The 15,963-nt window shown below is 29.1% G+C and overlaps 1 protein-coding gene across 3 annotated transcripts in view; it reads left to right on the plus strand.

Annotated features, from left to right (window-relative positions):
• LOC123269956 (protein madd-4) overlaps positions 1–15,963 on the plus strand; it is a 257,068-nt gene that overhangs the window by 192,857 nt on the left and 48,248 nt on the right. For all 3 annotated transcript variants that reach the window (XM_044735906.1, XM_044735908.1, XM_044735909.1), the window contains exon 5: positions 10,025–10,375. In XM_044735906.1, the coding sequence (XP_044591841.1) occupies positions 10,025–10,375 (351 nt within the window). The remainder of the gene's footprint in view (positions 1–10,024; positions 10,376–15,963) is intronic.

The following is a 15,963-nucleotide window of genomic DNA, read 5'->3' on the forward strand; positions in this document are numbered from 1 at the left end:
CCAAACGGCGTACTGAAGAGTTCCCTTAAACTTAGATTTCCTGTGAATTTGAACCGATTCGGACCGATAGACTTTGAGAAATTTTGAAATCTCAAAAAAAATAAGAAAAAAATTTTTTTTTTAAGTGGTTTTTTTGGAATAACTTTTAAACGGCTTTATCGATCAACTCCAAAAACTAATCCGCCCTTAAGCTTGAAAAACCACATCGATAGCCGCTAATCCGGTCAAAATCGGTTAATTCGTTCGAGAGATATCGTGAATGAAAGAAAACCGAAAAAAAGTGTTTTTTTCACATCACTTCGACATTTCTTTTCGGATCGTTTTTGATCAAATAGAATAATTTTTAGAGCTCATAAAACCACATCGATCGCCGCCAAGAAGATTGAAATCGGTTGATTTGTTCGAGAGATATCTTCGACGAAATATTTGGAAACAAGTAATTTTTTAACATAACTTCGACATTTTTTGGAATAATTTTTAAACAGCTCTACCGATCAATTTCAAAAACTAATCAGCTCTTAACATAAAAAAACCACCTCGATCGTCGCCAACTGCGTAAAAATCGGTTCATTCATTCAACAGTTATTGCGGTTTAAAAATTTGAAAAATTGTGTTTTATCAAACTTCTATCAGACTTTTGAGCTCGAAGAGCTCAAAAACATCATTAGTGCAATTTTAAGCACCTAAGTATGAAATGAGCGGGAAGTTGCACGGATGGCCTTCAGGGTCTACCGTTTTTCTAATGTTTTTTTTCACCATCGACATGGTAATTGTTTTTATAAAAATGATGTTTACTCTCATATTATCATAAAAATAAAATAATTTTTATAACACCCAAATTATTTATATAAAATTAGGACTCTTGATGACATAGCAATAATTGCTATATTTGTATAAAATCTATATAGAAATATTTCTACAAATGCATAGGAGTCAGCATTAAATTCAAGAATCAATCCCGTGATGTAATCTTAGTTCAGTATAAAAAAAAATTTTTTTGTCATGGAAATTCATCTTAGATACATAACAGAAATAAAATTTATCGTTTTTCATACTTTATGACAATAAGGGTTGGGCTTTTTTTATCGTAATTTATGTACGAATTCAAATGAGAGAAATTTGAATAAATAAGCGATTAATACTTTAATAATTTGTTGATAAATAATATTATCCAATATTCTATCAGAATATATTTCTTTAAAGGTGTAAGTTTTCGTTTCATACTTCACTTCACTTAACAAATAAATACACGTTTCTACTATCGAAGATCTTGAGGCGGTACAGAAAAATATAGAAAAAGTTGCAAAGACCACTTTGCAGTAAGAATATTCGCAAAAGGTGTGCGCATGAGTGTGTTTAGGTTTAAGATATAGCGTAACAACTTGAACGATCATAAAAAAAGAATGTTAGATGCTTATAAAAATAATGGCTAATGAAAACACGATTTTTACCTCTATATCTTTTAGTATTTTTTTTTTCTTTTTTTTTTTTTTTAAATAGTATATCATCTCCTTAGACCCTTTCATGCAATCGGGTAGAATTGCCGTTTAAGTATCGTTCCGTATCGTCAATTTATTTTTATATGAATTAATATTTTTCTACATGCAGAAAATGAAACGTGAAAAAAGCCTCAATTAAAGTATACAGTTACAGTCAGTTATAAAATATAAAAAACACTTGACTATTTATTGTTGATCTAGTAGAAATGATTTTTTTAATTGTTCAGAATCTGCATTAAAAGGTCATGGAAGATGAACGTAGGCAAGCGCTGATGTACTAAACTGATTTGGTTCTTATACGAAAAATATATATAGAATACTAAAAGTCGACACGCCGTCGCGATTAACCTGGATTCTAACTAAATCCCCAGGCACCGTTACGGTTTATAGCTTCATACGAATTACGCCCCAAAGGTTGAGGGTCCAAAGCTAGGACAAGATGAACAAGAAGATAGAATAGCAGAAAATAAAAGATAAAAATAAAAAGTAATACCAAGAAATAGCTACTGATGAAATGACCACCGGGCTAGCAAGTATGCTTGTTGCTTTTGTCTCTTTTATTATTGTGTGTTTGTACACTGTAAAAAATCCGGAGTGAATCGGGAGTGAATTTCACTCCCATCACTCGGAGTTCCGGAGTGAAGTAATTAATCACTCCGCGTAGGGAGTGGATCCGGAGTTTTTATTTGCGGAGTGATTTCGGAGTGATTTCGAATTTCACTCCGAAAAACATCCGCGTTCGGAGTTTTTAAAATAAATAAAATAAGGATGAATTTTCGTTCTACAAAAAAAATCTCAAAATTAATCTTTATATATATATATTTCTTCTGTGCGTGTTTGTCACTGAACTCCTCCTAAACGGCTGGACCGATTTTAATGAAATTTTTTGTGTGTCTTCCGGTGGATTCCAGAATGGTTTAGATTCACAATTCAGTCCACGAGAAAATGTTTATTTAATAGATTTTTTTTTTTTATAAATTGTTGCTGATCTTGACTACCCACATGCACTTTTCATATATTTTATAAATATCATATATATAAGATATATGAAAAAATTCATGTGGGTACTCAAATGAAAGGTCTCGATGAGTATAGAATCGTAATGGACTTATATTTATGAAAATGTTAATAATTAACGAACGATAATGTATTTTGTTAACTAATGATGTTTTTAACGATATAAGCTCATTCCAATATTACACTCATCAAGAGCTTTCATTTGAGTACCCACATGCATTTTTGATATATTTTTCATATATACATATATATAATATATATAAATATATAAAATATATGAAAAATTGATGTGGGTATTCAAATGAAAGGTCTCAATGAGTGTATTGTCGAGATGAGCTTATATCTTTAAAAATATCATCAGTTGACAAGATACGATGTCATTTCTCAATTATTGAAGTTTTGAAAGATATAAGCTCATCCCGATGTTACACTCATCAAGTTCTTTCATTTGAGTACTCACATAACATTTTTTATATATATGGTATTTGTGAAATATATAAATATATAAAATATATCAAAAATGCATGTGGGTACTCAAATTAAAGCTCTTGATGAGTATAAAATCAGAATGGGCTTATATTTACGAAAATGTTAATTATTGAAGAATGCCCATTGCATCTTGTTAACTAATGATGTTTTTAACTATACAAGCTCATTCCTAAAATTTCTAAATTTAAGACGTGTGTACATGACAACATCGGTCGGGTCCGCTAGTATATATATATATATATATTAGAGTGGTCCAAAAAAAAAAAGTTTTTTGCCTATCATCTTAAAAGCTTCTCTAAGGTATAAAAAAAATTCCCTTCAAAGCGCAGCTTGATATCTCAATTCTTCATGAAGCTCAATGAATTTTTATTTTCCCATTTAAATAACACGTAAAAAAATTTTATTTACGTTTTTATCCAGCAATAATACGAAAAAAATTTTTTTTGTATTTTTCGTCAATTATTCTTGTAGGAAATTTGATTCTCTACAAAAAAGTACTGAGGTAGTTTCTTCGTAATCTTAACGAGTAAAAAGTTATTGAGTTTTAAATACTTGCACAAAAAAAATTTGAACGAAGATAGTTTCAAAGCAAATTTTCGAAAACTTTTCGGTAACTGCATGTATTTATTTCAAAATTTATCAAACTAGACTGTTTCTAATATAATTAACACCTGTCTTTTGGTGAAGTATTAACTGTGAATGATGAATAATTTCTCTCATTACAATTTGGATATTTTTTCTTATGAGCAGTGATTTATTAAAATTGAACTTGAATTTCATTACGGAATCTGAATCAAGAGCAAGCTAGTACTTCCGGATGTATACCAAATTTAATTTTTTTATTTAAGAAGATTTAGGACAGGTAGAACAGGTGAATATTTAAATTTTGAACATGATGCTGGGACGCTTTTTGACCGAATGAAAAATCACGAAACTTTGCAGGAGTACGTAAATAGAAGTCCTTCGTGAATTGATTCTTTTATTTTTAAATTTAATCATTGAAAAAAATGATAAATAAACAAGTAGAGTTAGTGCGGAAAACTGCCTTATCTCAGGAGTCATCACATATTTAAGTAAATAAGCTTGACTATAAAAATTGCTAATAAACTTATAACCAATATAATCTTTGAGACTGATTTAATTTTTTGGTTTTTTCTTATTTTAGTTTATATGACTTATAAGACATAATTATTAAAATGCAGCTAGGTTACGGTAAAAAACTAATTGTCATCAAAAAATTTAATTTACTATATATCTTCATGTAGGCCGCAACAGAGTGCTAAAAGTAAATTATCTAGTTAAATTTTTTTTAAGCAGTGGTTAGAGTATTTACAAAGTCTGGTAATCTCCTTCAGTGCATTTTACATGTGGTTCAAATAAACAAACCGATATATTGAATTGTCATTTGTTATCACTGGTCCAGACTGAATGACCGATATCAGACTGTATACTATGTTTTTAAGAAAAAAATATAAATTACTTAATCAAATACTTTGAAACAGAAAATGTGATACAACATGAATTCTAAAATCATATCTGATTAAATTTTCTTTTATTGCGAGTATTTAAAGCTTAATAACTTTTACTTGTTAGGATTACGAAAAAACTACCTTAGTACTTTTTTATAGAGAATTAAATTTCCTACAAGAATAATTGACGAAAAATACAAAAAAAAATTTTTTTCGTAGTTTTACCGGATGAAAACGTAAATAAAATTTTTTGATGTGTTATTTAAATGGGAAAATAAAAATTCATTGAGCTTCATGAACAATTGAGATATCAAGCTGCGCTTTGGAGAGAATTTTATACCTTAGAGAAGTTTTTGAAACAGCAGCACTTGAAAAAAAATAAAAATGTTTTTGGACCACTCTAATATATATATATATATATATATATATATATATATATATATAGCTATATATATATATATATATATATATATATATGCTGCTGCTATATATATATATATATATATATATATATATAGCAGTATATATATATATATATATATATATATACAGAAAAAAGATTTCTTGACTGGAGAATAAAATTCTTGGCTCAAGTAAATTTTCGGGTGCCCGAAGGAAGACCGAAGTTGTCTTGGCCGAAGTAAAAATTTTTCTTGAAATTCTATTCTGGGTGGAAGTAATTTTTCTTAATTTAAATTATCATAAATACTTGATACAATAAATTTTTATATTGGATCAAGATTTTTAGAAACTTTAGGGAAGCAGCGCCACCTACTTCAACTGAGAAAAAAATTTTCTCACCTTGAGAAAATTTTTCTCTTGAATATTTGATACCCATTTTAGATTATTTTAGCACGCAATTATACATATTGAATGAAAAAAAATGATTCAATATTATTTGATCTTTCCATTTGACATGTTCGTCAATAAAAATATTAATGAAAATTTATTATCGAGATATTTAATTTTTTGGAGCAAGAGAAAAATTTTCTCAAGGCAAGAAAATTTACTTCTGTGAAGAACTTAATTTTTTGGAGCAAGAGAGAAATTTTCTCAAAACAAGAAAATTTTCTTGATTTAAATAAATTGTCTTGGATCAAGATACGTATTTCTTGAAGCAAGAGAATTAATTTTGTTGGAATAAGTGAAATTTTTTGTGTCAAAAAAAAATTTTTTTTTCGCCCAAGAAAATAATTAGTAGGAAAAATATTTTCTTGGTTCAAGTGAACCATTCTTTCTGTGTATCTACATATATCTACATATTTTTTTTTGACAATTTTTAATTATAATTAATTTATAAAAAAAAAATAAATAAAAACATTATAATCCTCTAAATTAAAATACATAGTCTTGAATTTAGTCAAAGGTCGAAACTCGCAAAAAACGGGCCGCGATTCATTATTGGTTAAAATTTAGGCGCGCGCGTAGCGCGCTGTTCAAATTTCTAGTAATAATTAAAATGAAATATTATTAAAAATAATAAATTAAATTTTTAATAATTGAATATAAAAAGGGTTTATAAAAATATTTTCTTTACAAAAATTTATTTATTTCTAAATTCATTTATTTTGGGAGTGAATGTGGAGTGAATTTTATTATTAATAAAAATTAACTCCTTCTCGGAATAAATATCACTCCCACTGGGAGTGAATCAATTAAAAATCATTCACTCTTCATTCACTCCGCGTTCACTCCGCAAATTTTTTACAGTGTACATACCACCACTTCAATAAAAGTCTTAGTATCCTCCTCTCTAGATAACGAATAATCATCGCTGTGGTTTTACTACCGCATATACAAAATAAGAATATTACTCGATTAGATCTATGTATTTTATATCTGTTTATAGTTTGTCAAACAATAAAGATGAAAATGAAATAGATGGTAAGTTTTAGGTACATTGTTTCTTTTTTGGCATAACAGTATACAAGGATATTGAACTAACTATGGTCTTACTTAGTTTGCCTTTCGTCTTTAAAAGTTAAATGTTATCTTTGATTAATTTTTCTAAGCTAGATCTTCTTGGTTGACTGTACAAACTTTCGATAGGAATTTATTACCCAACTATGTGTACATGTAGATTTAGATCATAACGTTTACACTGTCCAATGTTCGCGGATCAAGTACTTGCTTGGGTTGGGAAGAGGAAGGTTATGTCAGTTGGTTTAGGTATTAGAATACCTGGTAGATGAGAATTAGACGCTAATTTAGTCGACTATTAGACTATGTATTCATTGAACTGAATGTGTCTCTGTTTATATTGAATGCTGACAATTAAGCGTATCTTGTTGATTGTCTAACGAGCATTAGTTCTAATGTTTGCTGTCTATAAATATCTCTTTACAGATGCATGAAATAATTGTGTTCTCGTAAATGTATCAATATATCAGGTATCACCTTATGACCTTTATTTTATCGAATAATACTAACATCACGTGTTTCATTACAGTTTAACACACGTTGGGGATTAGGACAGTAATTTTCATTTTTGTATTCTGCTTGTCTATTATTATTCTCAGGTTGTAATTTTTATGGAAAAAAAGATCAATTCTTGATTTGATTCATGGATGAGTTCGATAAACTCGAAAATATATGTAAAAGTATCGAAAATGAATAATTGCAAGCATCACACATTAATTCTACTAAAAATAAAAAAAATATTGAAATTTTATAAAATATTTTTTGTACATTATCTATAGATATGGTTCGTAAAATTCTTTTTCCTACCATGGTGCTACTGAAGTAAATGCATGACGATAGTACATTCAAGACAGAAAAAAAATAATCTAAATATGTATGCGATAAGATAAAGCCGGAAACATATTGGCAACAAATCTTGCCGAAAAAACCTACAAAATACGTCGTTTTTTTTTTTTCACTATATCTGGACTAAAAGTTTAAATTTCTGTCCTATTTTGCGGGAAAAAGTGCTACTTTTCTCTTATGGAAAAAAAAAAAGAAAAGAAATAGTTTGATATCTGCTCTAAACTTTTTGCAAAACAAAAGCAGAAATTCAAAATTTCGGTTACATAAGTGGTAAAAAATAGTCTACACGCCAGGGAGAAAAATATGATATCCTATCCGTGTGTTCGCCACCCTTCACGGAAAAAAAAAATGTAGCTGCTACAGGTCTTAGGCCTGTAGCGTGTTCCTGTAGCAGCAACAGGTTAGGCCTGTAGCAACTACAGGCCTAGTTTTGTAGCTGCAACAGGAAAAGCCTGTAGCAACTACAGGTCTAGTTTTGTAGCTGCAACAGGAAAAGCCTGTTGCTACTACAGGCCTAGTTTTGTAGCTGCAATAGGATAAGCTCCATTACAAGTTTAAAATTTAGTTTGATTATTAGGAATCAACATATTAACATCAATTATTAGTTTTATACATGGATCAGCCGATAGTTAATTTGTTAATATGATAAAACTCTTCTTACAACTAAGTTTCACAATCTTGTAAACAATTTATCGGGTCTTTTACTTTACTGCAATATTGATTTTGGACTAAAAGACGTGATTGCATGTATTTGGAATTTTAACCCTAGACTGGTCAATGTATGAGCGTGACGCCGCGCTCAATTATATTTTTTTTATTACATCTTCAATATTTGCTAAAATTATTCAAAAAAATTTGACTTTGTTCCTTGAACATTTTAGAATATATTAATAATTTTTTTCAAACATCTTCGAAAACGTTAAATTGCTGAATAAAAATTTCTTAAAAAAATTCGCGGGGCTTTCCTCATCGCTTGACCAGAGTCGTAAGTAGTTTTTTGTCCGCGGCGTTGCCGAAAACACCTTTAGTCTCTCTGCCTGTCAAACGTGTATGAACTGACAACACTGTACGCTCTAAAAGCATTGCTGCAAATCCCTCATCACTTGACCAAAGTCGTTAGGTCGCGCTTGTTAACCAGTAAAGGCTTAAAAAATTTTCAAGGAATAATAAATAAGAATAAAATTATTTAACGTAAACACATTAAAAATGATCAATGTCCTACTATGAAAAACCTAAAAAATGAAATTTAAAAAACAAATTTTTCAGTACAATTGCAAAATTTTTAATTAAGTCGATTTTTAAGACTCAATCACATTTTTTCAACTCAGAAAAGTAGTTACAACTCAGGAACCATCTTTAAATCAGCTGACCCAAGCTAAAAATACTGCAGGCCAAATATTTTTATATAAATATTATTAAATAACTTCTAAGCCTGTAATCGTGACAGTGTTATCTCTGTATCTGTGTTAGGGCTAGGATTAGCTGCAAGAAGGTTAGACCTGTAGTTGCTACAAAACTAGGCATCTAGCTACAACAGGACCACGCCTGTAACTGCTACAGGCCCAGCCTTGTTGCAGCTACAGGAAAGTGGAATGTAGTATCCACAGGCTCAAAGCCTGTAGCAGCTACAGTTTTTTTCTTTCCGTGTTGCCTTCGACTCAGGAAGGAAGAATTTAAATTCGACAAAATTTAACTCAATCTATTGCACAAATTTTTATAATGAATTAGTTAGCATATCTTGAGTAATGTTTTTGAATTTTTTAAATGCGCTTTTATGTGATAAATAATATATTTTGAGTATAAATATAATATTTTGAGTAAAGTAAACTTATTTTGGGCATTCTATAGTTAGCAGGTTACAGTGTAATTTCTGCAGGTTAATTATAGTTTACAGAATGTGACACTGGAATACCATTTTAAATACTACTACTGTCTAAGTAATACATTTATGATGTTACGAGCAGAGCATAGTCTTTACGTGACTATTTAATAGCAATTATTAAAATTATTGTTCACTTATTTAACATTTCCTCTTTGGCTATTGTGGAAGTGGTTGATAAGTCGTTTGAAGAAAGTAATAAAAATGATTAAAATATAGTGTTATATATCCTTGATTATAAATAAAGTTATCATAGAAATTCAATGATCCATCAAGAATTAATACTCTGGGCCTTATTTTGAAATTTAAAGAACTAATAGTACAATTTCGTTATAACTGATTGTGAACTGAGCATTCTTTGGTCGGATTGTTTCTTTTTTATCCGCCCATCGATATTCTTCTATCAAATAAAAGTTACTTTAGACGCACGTGTTTGGCACTTTGCCACGTAATCTTGGCTCGTTTGGCATTTTATTTATTTTCCCAAGCGAGAAAAAATGAAATAAATGTAAAATAAAATAAAACAAAAATAAAAAAAAATATTATATGAGTAGAAGAAGAATAAGAACAAGAACGCGACATGGATTGAAACTGCATCGAAAAGACTTTTCTTAGAATAGTACAAAAGTAATCTATAAAAGTGCTGGTGAGATAGACCCAGAACGTGTCTCAACTCGTTCTTTCATTATTATCCTATCCCCCCTCCACGTACATGAAGAAACAGTATAGTAGAAAAAGTACATGAGTAAAAATAAAGGAGAGCAAGGAGGGGAAAACAATTACCAATGACCGTACCGGAAGCTGTGAAGATTAATGGGTTGTTGGAACACTCATCTCACTCTATTTACAACCCCCTTTATCTTATGTTCACTATTCATCCTATAATTCTCTCTATACTGTTGCAGGCATGTGAGATACCAACCGATTTTCGTGCAGAGCAATGCAGCGCTTTCGACGATATACCATACAGGGGAAAGTTACTAAAATGGTATCCATACGACGATCCAACGAAACCCTGCTCTTTAATTTGTCATGGAGTTTCATCTCGATCCTCAACTTTGTCAACAAGAGACTACGACTCCAGCCACCAAGATGACAAGAATAACAAACTAACATCTGAAGAAGAAATTATTGAGGATAGTTTCACTGAATTGGATACTGATGACTCGATCGTTGTTCAACTTGCTGATAAAGTTCAAGATGGAACCAGATGTCATACTGACAGCTTTGATATTTGCATCGGTGGAACTTGCTTGGTGAGTTTATTTATTCACTAATGGTTATTATATCTTCCATAATCCATGGTTAATCATTTAAATAAAATCCACATTACTTCTTGGCATGATAACTTTAAATTATCGCGGCTCATTTATGTCAGCTAATAATTTTATAAATTTTATGATAGTCTGACACTAAATGGCAATATCTAATCAGTGACATTTCACGGAGTTTGTGTAATTAAGAACCGAGGTCGGCGAACATTAAGTTGCTAACCATTACTAAACGTACATAATAGTTTTCTGTACTTTCTCAGCTTGTAAGTATACTACAAATTGAGTTATTACCCTGACGTTTATGCAAAATTCAATATTTATCGCCTTAATTCTGAATAAAAATCTCAATTGTAAGTAAAAAAATTAAGAAAGCGAAATCATAGGTCAAATAAATTCAATCAAAAAGGGTATCTTATCATAGGAGCAGAAATAAATCTTTGTCTTGATAACATATAGGAGTTCTCTAAAAGGGTTACACAGCAGCAAATAAGCTCTAGCTACCAGACTCTTTCTCTTATGCTCACTTTCATCTTTACCAAGCTTCGACGCCGTCCTCTAGTCGGCGGGGCCGCTTATTTCTGAAAGCAACAAGCACCATTTCTTTATTCCATCGTACACGTGCGATGAAAACTCGCGATACTTTTTCTTACATTCTATACCTGAGAGCCTTTTTTCTTTTTTTTTTCCTTTTATTTTATTTTATTTTTTTTTTTACTCTTTTATACCTTACACAACCCCTGTATTACATACAACTTTCTTTTTATATTTTACTGCATGTATCTTCTTTCATTTTTTTTATTTAAAGTAGACGGATCAAATTCTTTTCAACCTTACAACACAAAAAAATTTTATGATTATGATTATTATTATTATGCTTATTATTTATTTGAAAATTAAAAAATGTTCAATATATTGAGATATGGTCTAATATCTCAATATATTGACTTGATACACGGGAAAAAATTTCTGGGAGAATTTACGATACAACTATTGTAAAGCTGGACTATACTTTTATTACTATTAATTGTCAAATATTTTAGAAGAAAAAATACTATTTATTCATGAAAAAATACGATATTACTATTGTGAAAAGTAAGAGATGAAAATTTCCAGTGCTGCCTCTGTATCTTTCCAATAGAACTATAGTAAATTTTACAATAGTTGAATTGGAATGTTTCTCAATTAGTGTGAGTGATGGCCGTGCACAGCGCTAGACTTCGAGTTTATGTAAATGTTAAAGGATATGCGTCTTAGTTTACCTCGGATAGCGTAGAGGGAGAGTCTCTGGCTGCCAACACAGAGTTCTGGGTTCGATTCCTAGATAGCACGAAAATGTTGGTTTCTTTTTTCGATTACTGTACAGGTACCAATTAGTCCAACCTTCTATCTCTCTCCCTCCCTAATATTTCTTTTAAAAAAACCAACTGTGAATTTTAACAATAGTTGAATTGTAAAGTTCACAAACACATATTGTATAATTTGCTCTATAATATTCGACTTTTTAAGACTCTTGCTAGTCTTATTTGTTGGATAAAATTTACAATAGTAGATCGTAAAAATTACTAAATGAGAAGTATAGTCCACCGTTACTATTTTATTTAGTAAAAATTACAATAGTAAAATAGTAAAAACTCCTTCAATTTTCTTTCCGTGTAGGAGAATATATACTAGAGTGTCTCAAAAAAATCGAATATTTTTTTTTCCAATGAACATTGAGAAATCATCAGAGTATCTCTAGAAGATCCTCTAAAAATATGAGCTTTTAATATTAATATTTAGAGGTGGTGTCATGTAATTTCTATTTCCCATTTAAATAGCATAGAAAAATATTCTTTTAAAGTTTGGAATTTTGTAACGTGACAACGAGCTACTTAATAGGTAAAAAAATAAACCTTTTTCTTATGGGAAATTAAATGCTCTACAAGAAAGGTCTAATTAAAATTTTGCTTAAGTCAAGCCGTTTCAAAGATATCGAGCCTCAAACTTCAGACTGTTAAAAATTACGGTTTGTTTTTTTCTTAAACACAAGAAAATCAATTTATATGTATTAAAAATCCATTATTATTAACTTTAGAATAACAATATGCATATATTTAATATAATGCATATCCAAAATTAATAATAATTTGACAAATGCTAATTTTTATTAATGATTAACGAAAAAAAATTACTTATGGGTCATTCCATGTCAAATCAAACAATAGTTGAAAACACTCCCTTTCGATTTGGACAAATTTTGGTCAGAAGTTTTCTTTTATCATATAACGAAGTTCTGCGAAAGGAAAAAAAAAATTTTTTTTTCGAAAGATATGCCCGTGTAAAAAAAAGATGTCCCAAAAATGTCCCAAGCGGGGAGCTCCAAAATTGACACAATTTGGGACTATTTTGTGACATTTTTGTGACACCGGATCAAAAATCCAAAATATAAGAGTTAAGCATTCTTAACCTCTCATGAAAAATTTTTTTCAAACTTACGTCATTTTTTCAACTCATTTTTGTGAATATTTGGGACATTTTTGTGACTACATTGGAACATATTTGTGACTATTTTAGGACATGTTAGTGACTATTTTGGGACATTTTTGTGACTCTTTTGGGACATTTTTGTGACTAATTTTGGGACATGTTTGTGACTATTTTGGAATATTTTTGTGACTGTTTTGGGACATTTTTGTGACTATTTTGGGACATTTTTGTGACTACTTTGGAACATTTTTGTGATTATTTAAGGACAGATTTATGACTTTTTCAGAACACTTCACTTTTTTAAATTATTTATATAATTATTTCGGAATAGTTTTGTGCCGATTTTGGAACATTTTTGTGACTGTTTTGAGACATTTTTGTGACTATTTTGAGACATTGTTGTGACTACTTTGGAACATTTTTGTGATTATTTAAGGACACATTTTTGACTTTTTTAGAACACTTCACTATTTTAAATTATTTATATAATTAATTTGGAACATTTTTGTGACTGTTTTGGGACATTTTTGTGACTATTTTGGGACATTTTTGTGACTATTTTGGAACATTTCTGTGATTATTTTAAGACACATTTAGTTACAAAAATGTCCCAAAATTTCCCAAAACAGTCACAAAAATGTTCCAAAATCGGCACAAAACTATTCCGAAATAATTATATAAATAATTTAAAATAGTGTCTCTAATATTATTATTAAAGATATTTTCATGACCGATTGTATATATATAATGAAAGTTTCATGCCATCTTGGTCAAATGACTAGTGGATCTAATTCAAGCCAAGAGATGGACACTTCCATCTTCCCTATTGGTCGAGAGACATCCTCTCTGTACATAAGTTCGATGGAAATCCATCAAACTTGAATACTAGTAAAGCTGGAAGCTTGTAGTATCTATTCGAGTAATAAAGATGTTAATTGAAATGAAAGAAAATGAAAGAAATTTAAATGAGAGTAAAGACAAACTTTGAAAAAACTTTGAAAAAATAAATGGGGTTTTTTTTTTCGAGTCCTTATCGGGCCTCGGCCTTATACTATCCCTGCTGAAAATATTTCTCACCTCGACTGTATTTGCGCGTGGCTCGCCCAAGGTACATAAATAACTAAAATAACTAATATTGCCAACAATAATTGTATATAACAAATAAGAATAGTATTATAATAGAAATAAAATAATAATAGAGCTTATATTACAAATAAAAATTATTTGTAAAATAAAAATATGTTCGTCACAAAATTATCTTATTTTCTTAATTATATCAATAAATATTGGACATAAAATCACTACCGTATATGCACAAGAAAAGATACACAAAAAACGAAAAAAAAAAAAAAACGAAAACAAATTTTATTTTGTGTTAAATGGGGTCTTTTTAATGTATTCCGATAACTTATTACTTATCACAATATATTCAACTAATAAATTAAATTAACAGTCACTGCAAATGAACCTTGAAAAACCATAAATACAAAACAGTTCTAACGAAATTCAATTTGACAAAAAAAAAACCTATTTCCTTAAATAAATAAACTGGAAACTTAATTGTCTTCATATATTTTTAATAATATGGATGAGTAACAAAATAATTCTGTTTGTCATTTTAGAAGGTTATAAAATATGTCAGTGCACTCCACTACTGCGCAACGTAGAGCGCTTCCAACTATACCGTTTGGCTCTGAGAACAATCCTGTAGAGCTATGAGAGCTCAACAACATTGAGTTATCAGAACTAAATAACATTTTGTTACTGTAACTCTACAACGAACAGTAAACTGTGTATAGTTGTGGTAACTCTACAGTTAGGTTACCAGAACGAAATTTTTTTTTCCGTGTAGTATTGTAATTTTGAGCATTAAAACTGAACCTCATTTAGAAATTGCATAAAACAAAAAAAAATTTTATTTTTAATTAAAAAATTCACATTTTTGAAAAAAAAATTAGGAAAACGGTTGACCCTGAAGGCCATCCCTGCAACTTCCCGCCAATTCTATCCTTAAACGCTTGAAATTGCACTTACACGGAAAAAAAAATATTGCTACTGGAGCCATCTACTAGAAAGCTTCTCGTAGAGCGCTACGACAGCAAAACGTTTTCCTTCAGTAGCAATACTGTATGGCTCTGGTAGGAATACTTTAGTTAATATCTATTAACTGAATAACAATATTTATAAATAATGATTTCAATACATAATAATATTTATAAATAATAATTTCAAAAATTATATTTATTAATTGATGAATTTGAAATTATTTAATTAATTTTGATTGAATAAAAAAATTAAATTAAACGACATAAAAAAGGTCAATAAAAAATTGTGATAATTATCATAATAAATTATAATTTAAATAAAAACATGGTTCCATATTATTTATCACTAATAAATATAATTTAAAATTAATTTAGCAGATATTTAATAATTTTTAGAATTTTTTTAACAAATAAATTATGGTAAAAAAAATTTTTAAAAAAATTGACATGTAGAAATTTTAAAAAATTATAAATGCAAATTTTAAAAAATAATTTTTCAGAAAAAATTTATTTGTTAGATAAAATTAAAAAATTATCAAGTGACTGTTAACTTTAATATCATTAAATAAAATTATAATCAGAAGTTTGACAATTTTTAGAAGATAATAAATAAATATACGAAAATTACAATTAAAAAAAAAATGTCTAAAAATTAGAAAAAAAAAACTTTCAGTATAATTTTTTTATTTTAACTAAGTTTAAATTTGTTTAAAAATATAAAAAAAAAAAAAACATAAGCTATGCACTAATTTATTAGTTATCCATTATTATAAAATTAATTTATTACTCGATAGAATAAATAAATTTGCATCAATCCATAAATAATATTTTATTTGGTAGTCATCAGTGAATTCACGTTAAACAAAACAAATACTTTTGAGGTTATGAAATATGTCAACACATAAGACTGCGCGCGAAATCTGAGACTACAGCGAGGCGTTTACTTCTCTCAGCAATTCCGTTTGGCTCTCCCAGCTATACGGTTTAGCTATTTTAGCTAACTAATGTATTCCTGTCAGAGCGATCTACTAAATTGCTCTAGTAAGAATCTAACAGTTA

Source organism: Cotesia glomerata, linkage group LG7, assembly GCF_020080835.1.
Source record: "Cotesia glomerata isolate CgM1 linkage group LG7, MPM_Cglom_v2.3, whole genome shotgun sequence".
Classification (NCBI taxonomy): Eukaryota; Metazoa; Arthropoda; class Insecta; order Hymenoptera; family Braconidae; genus Cotesia; species Cotesia glomerata.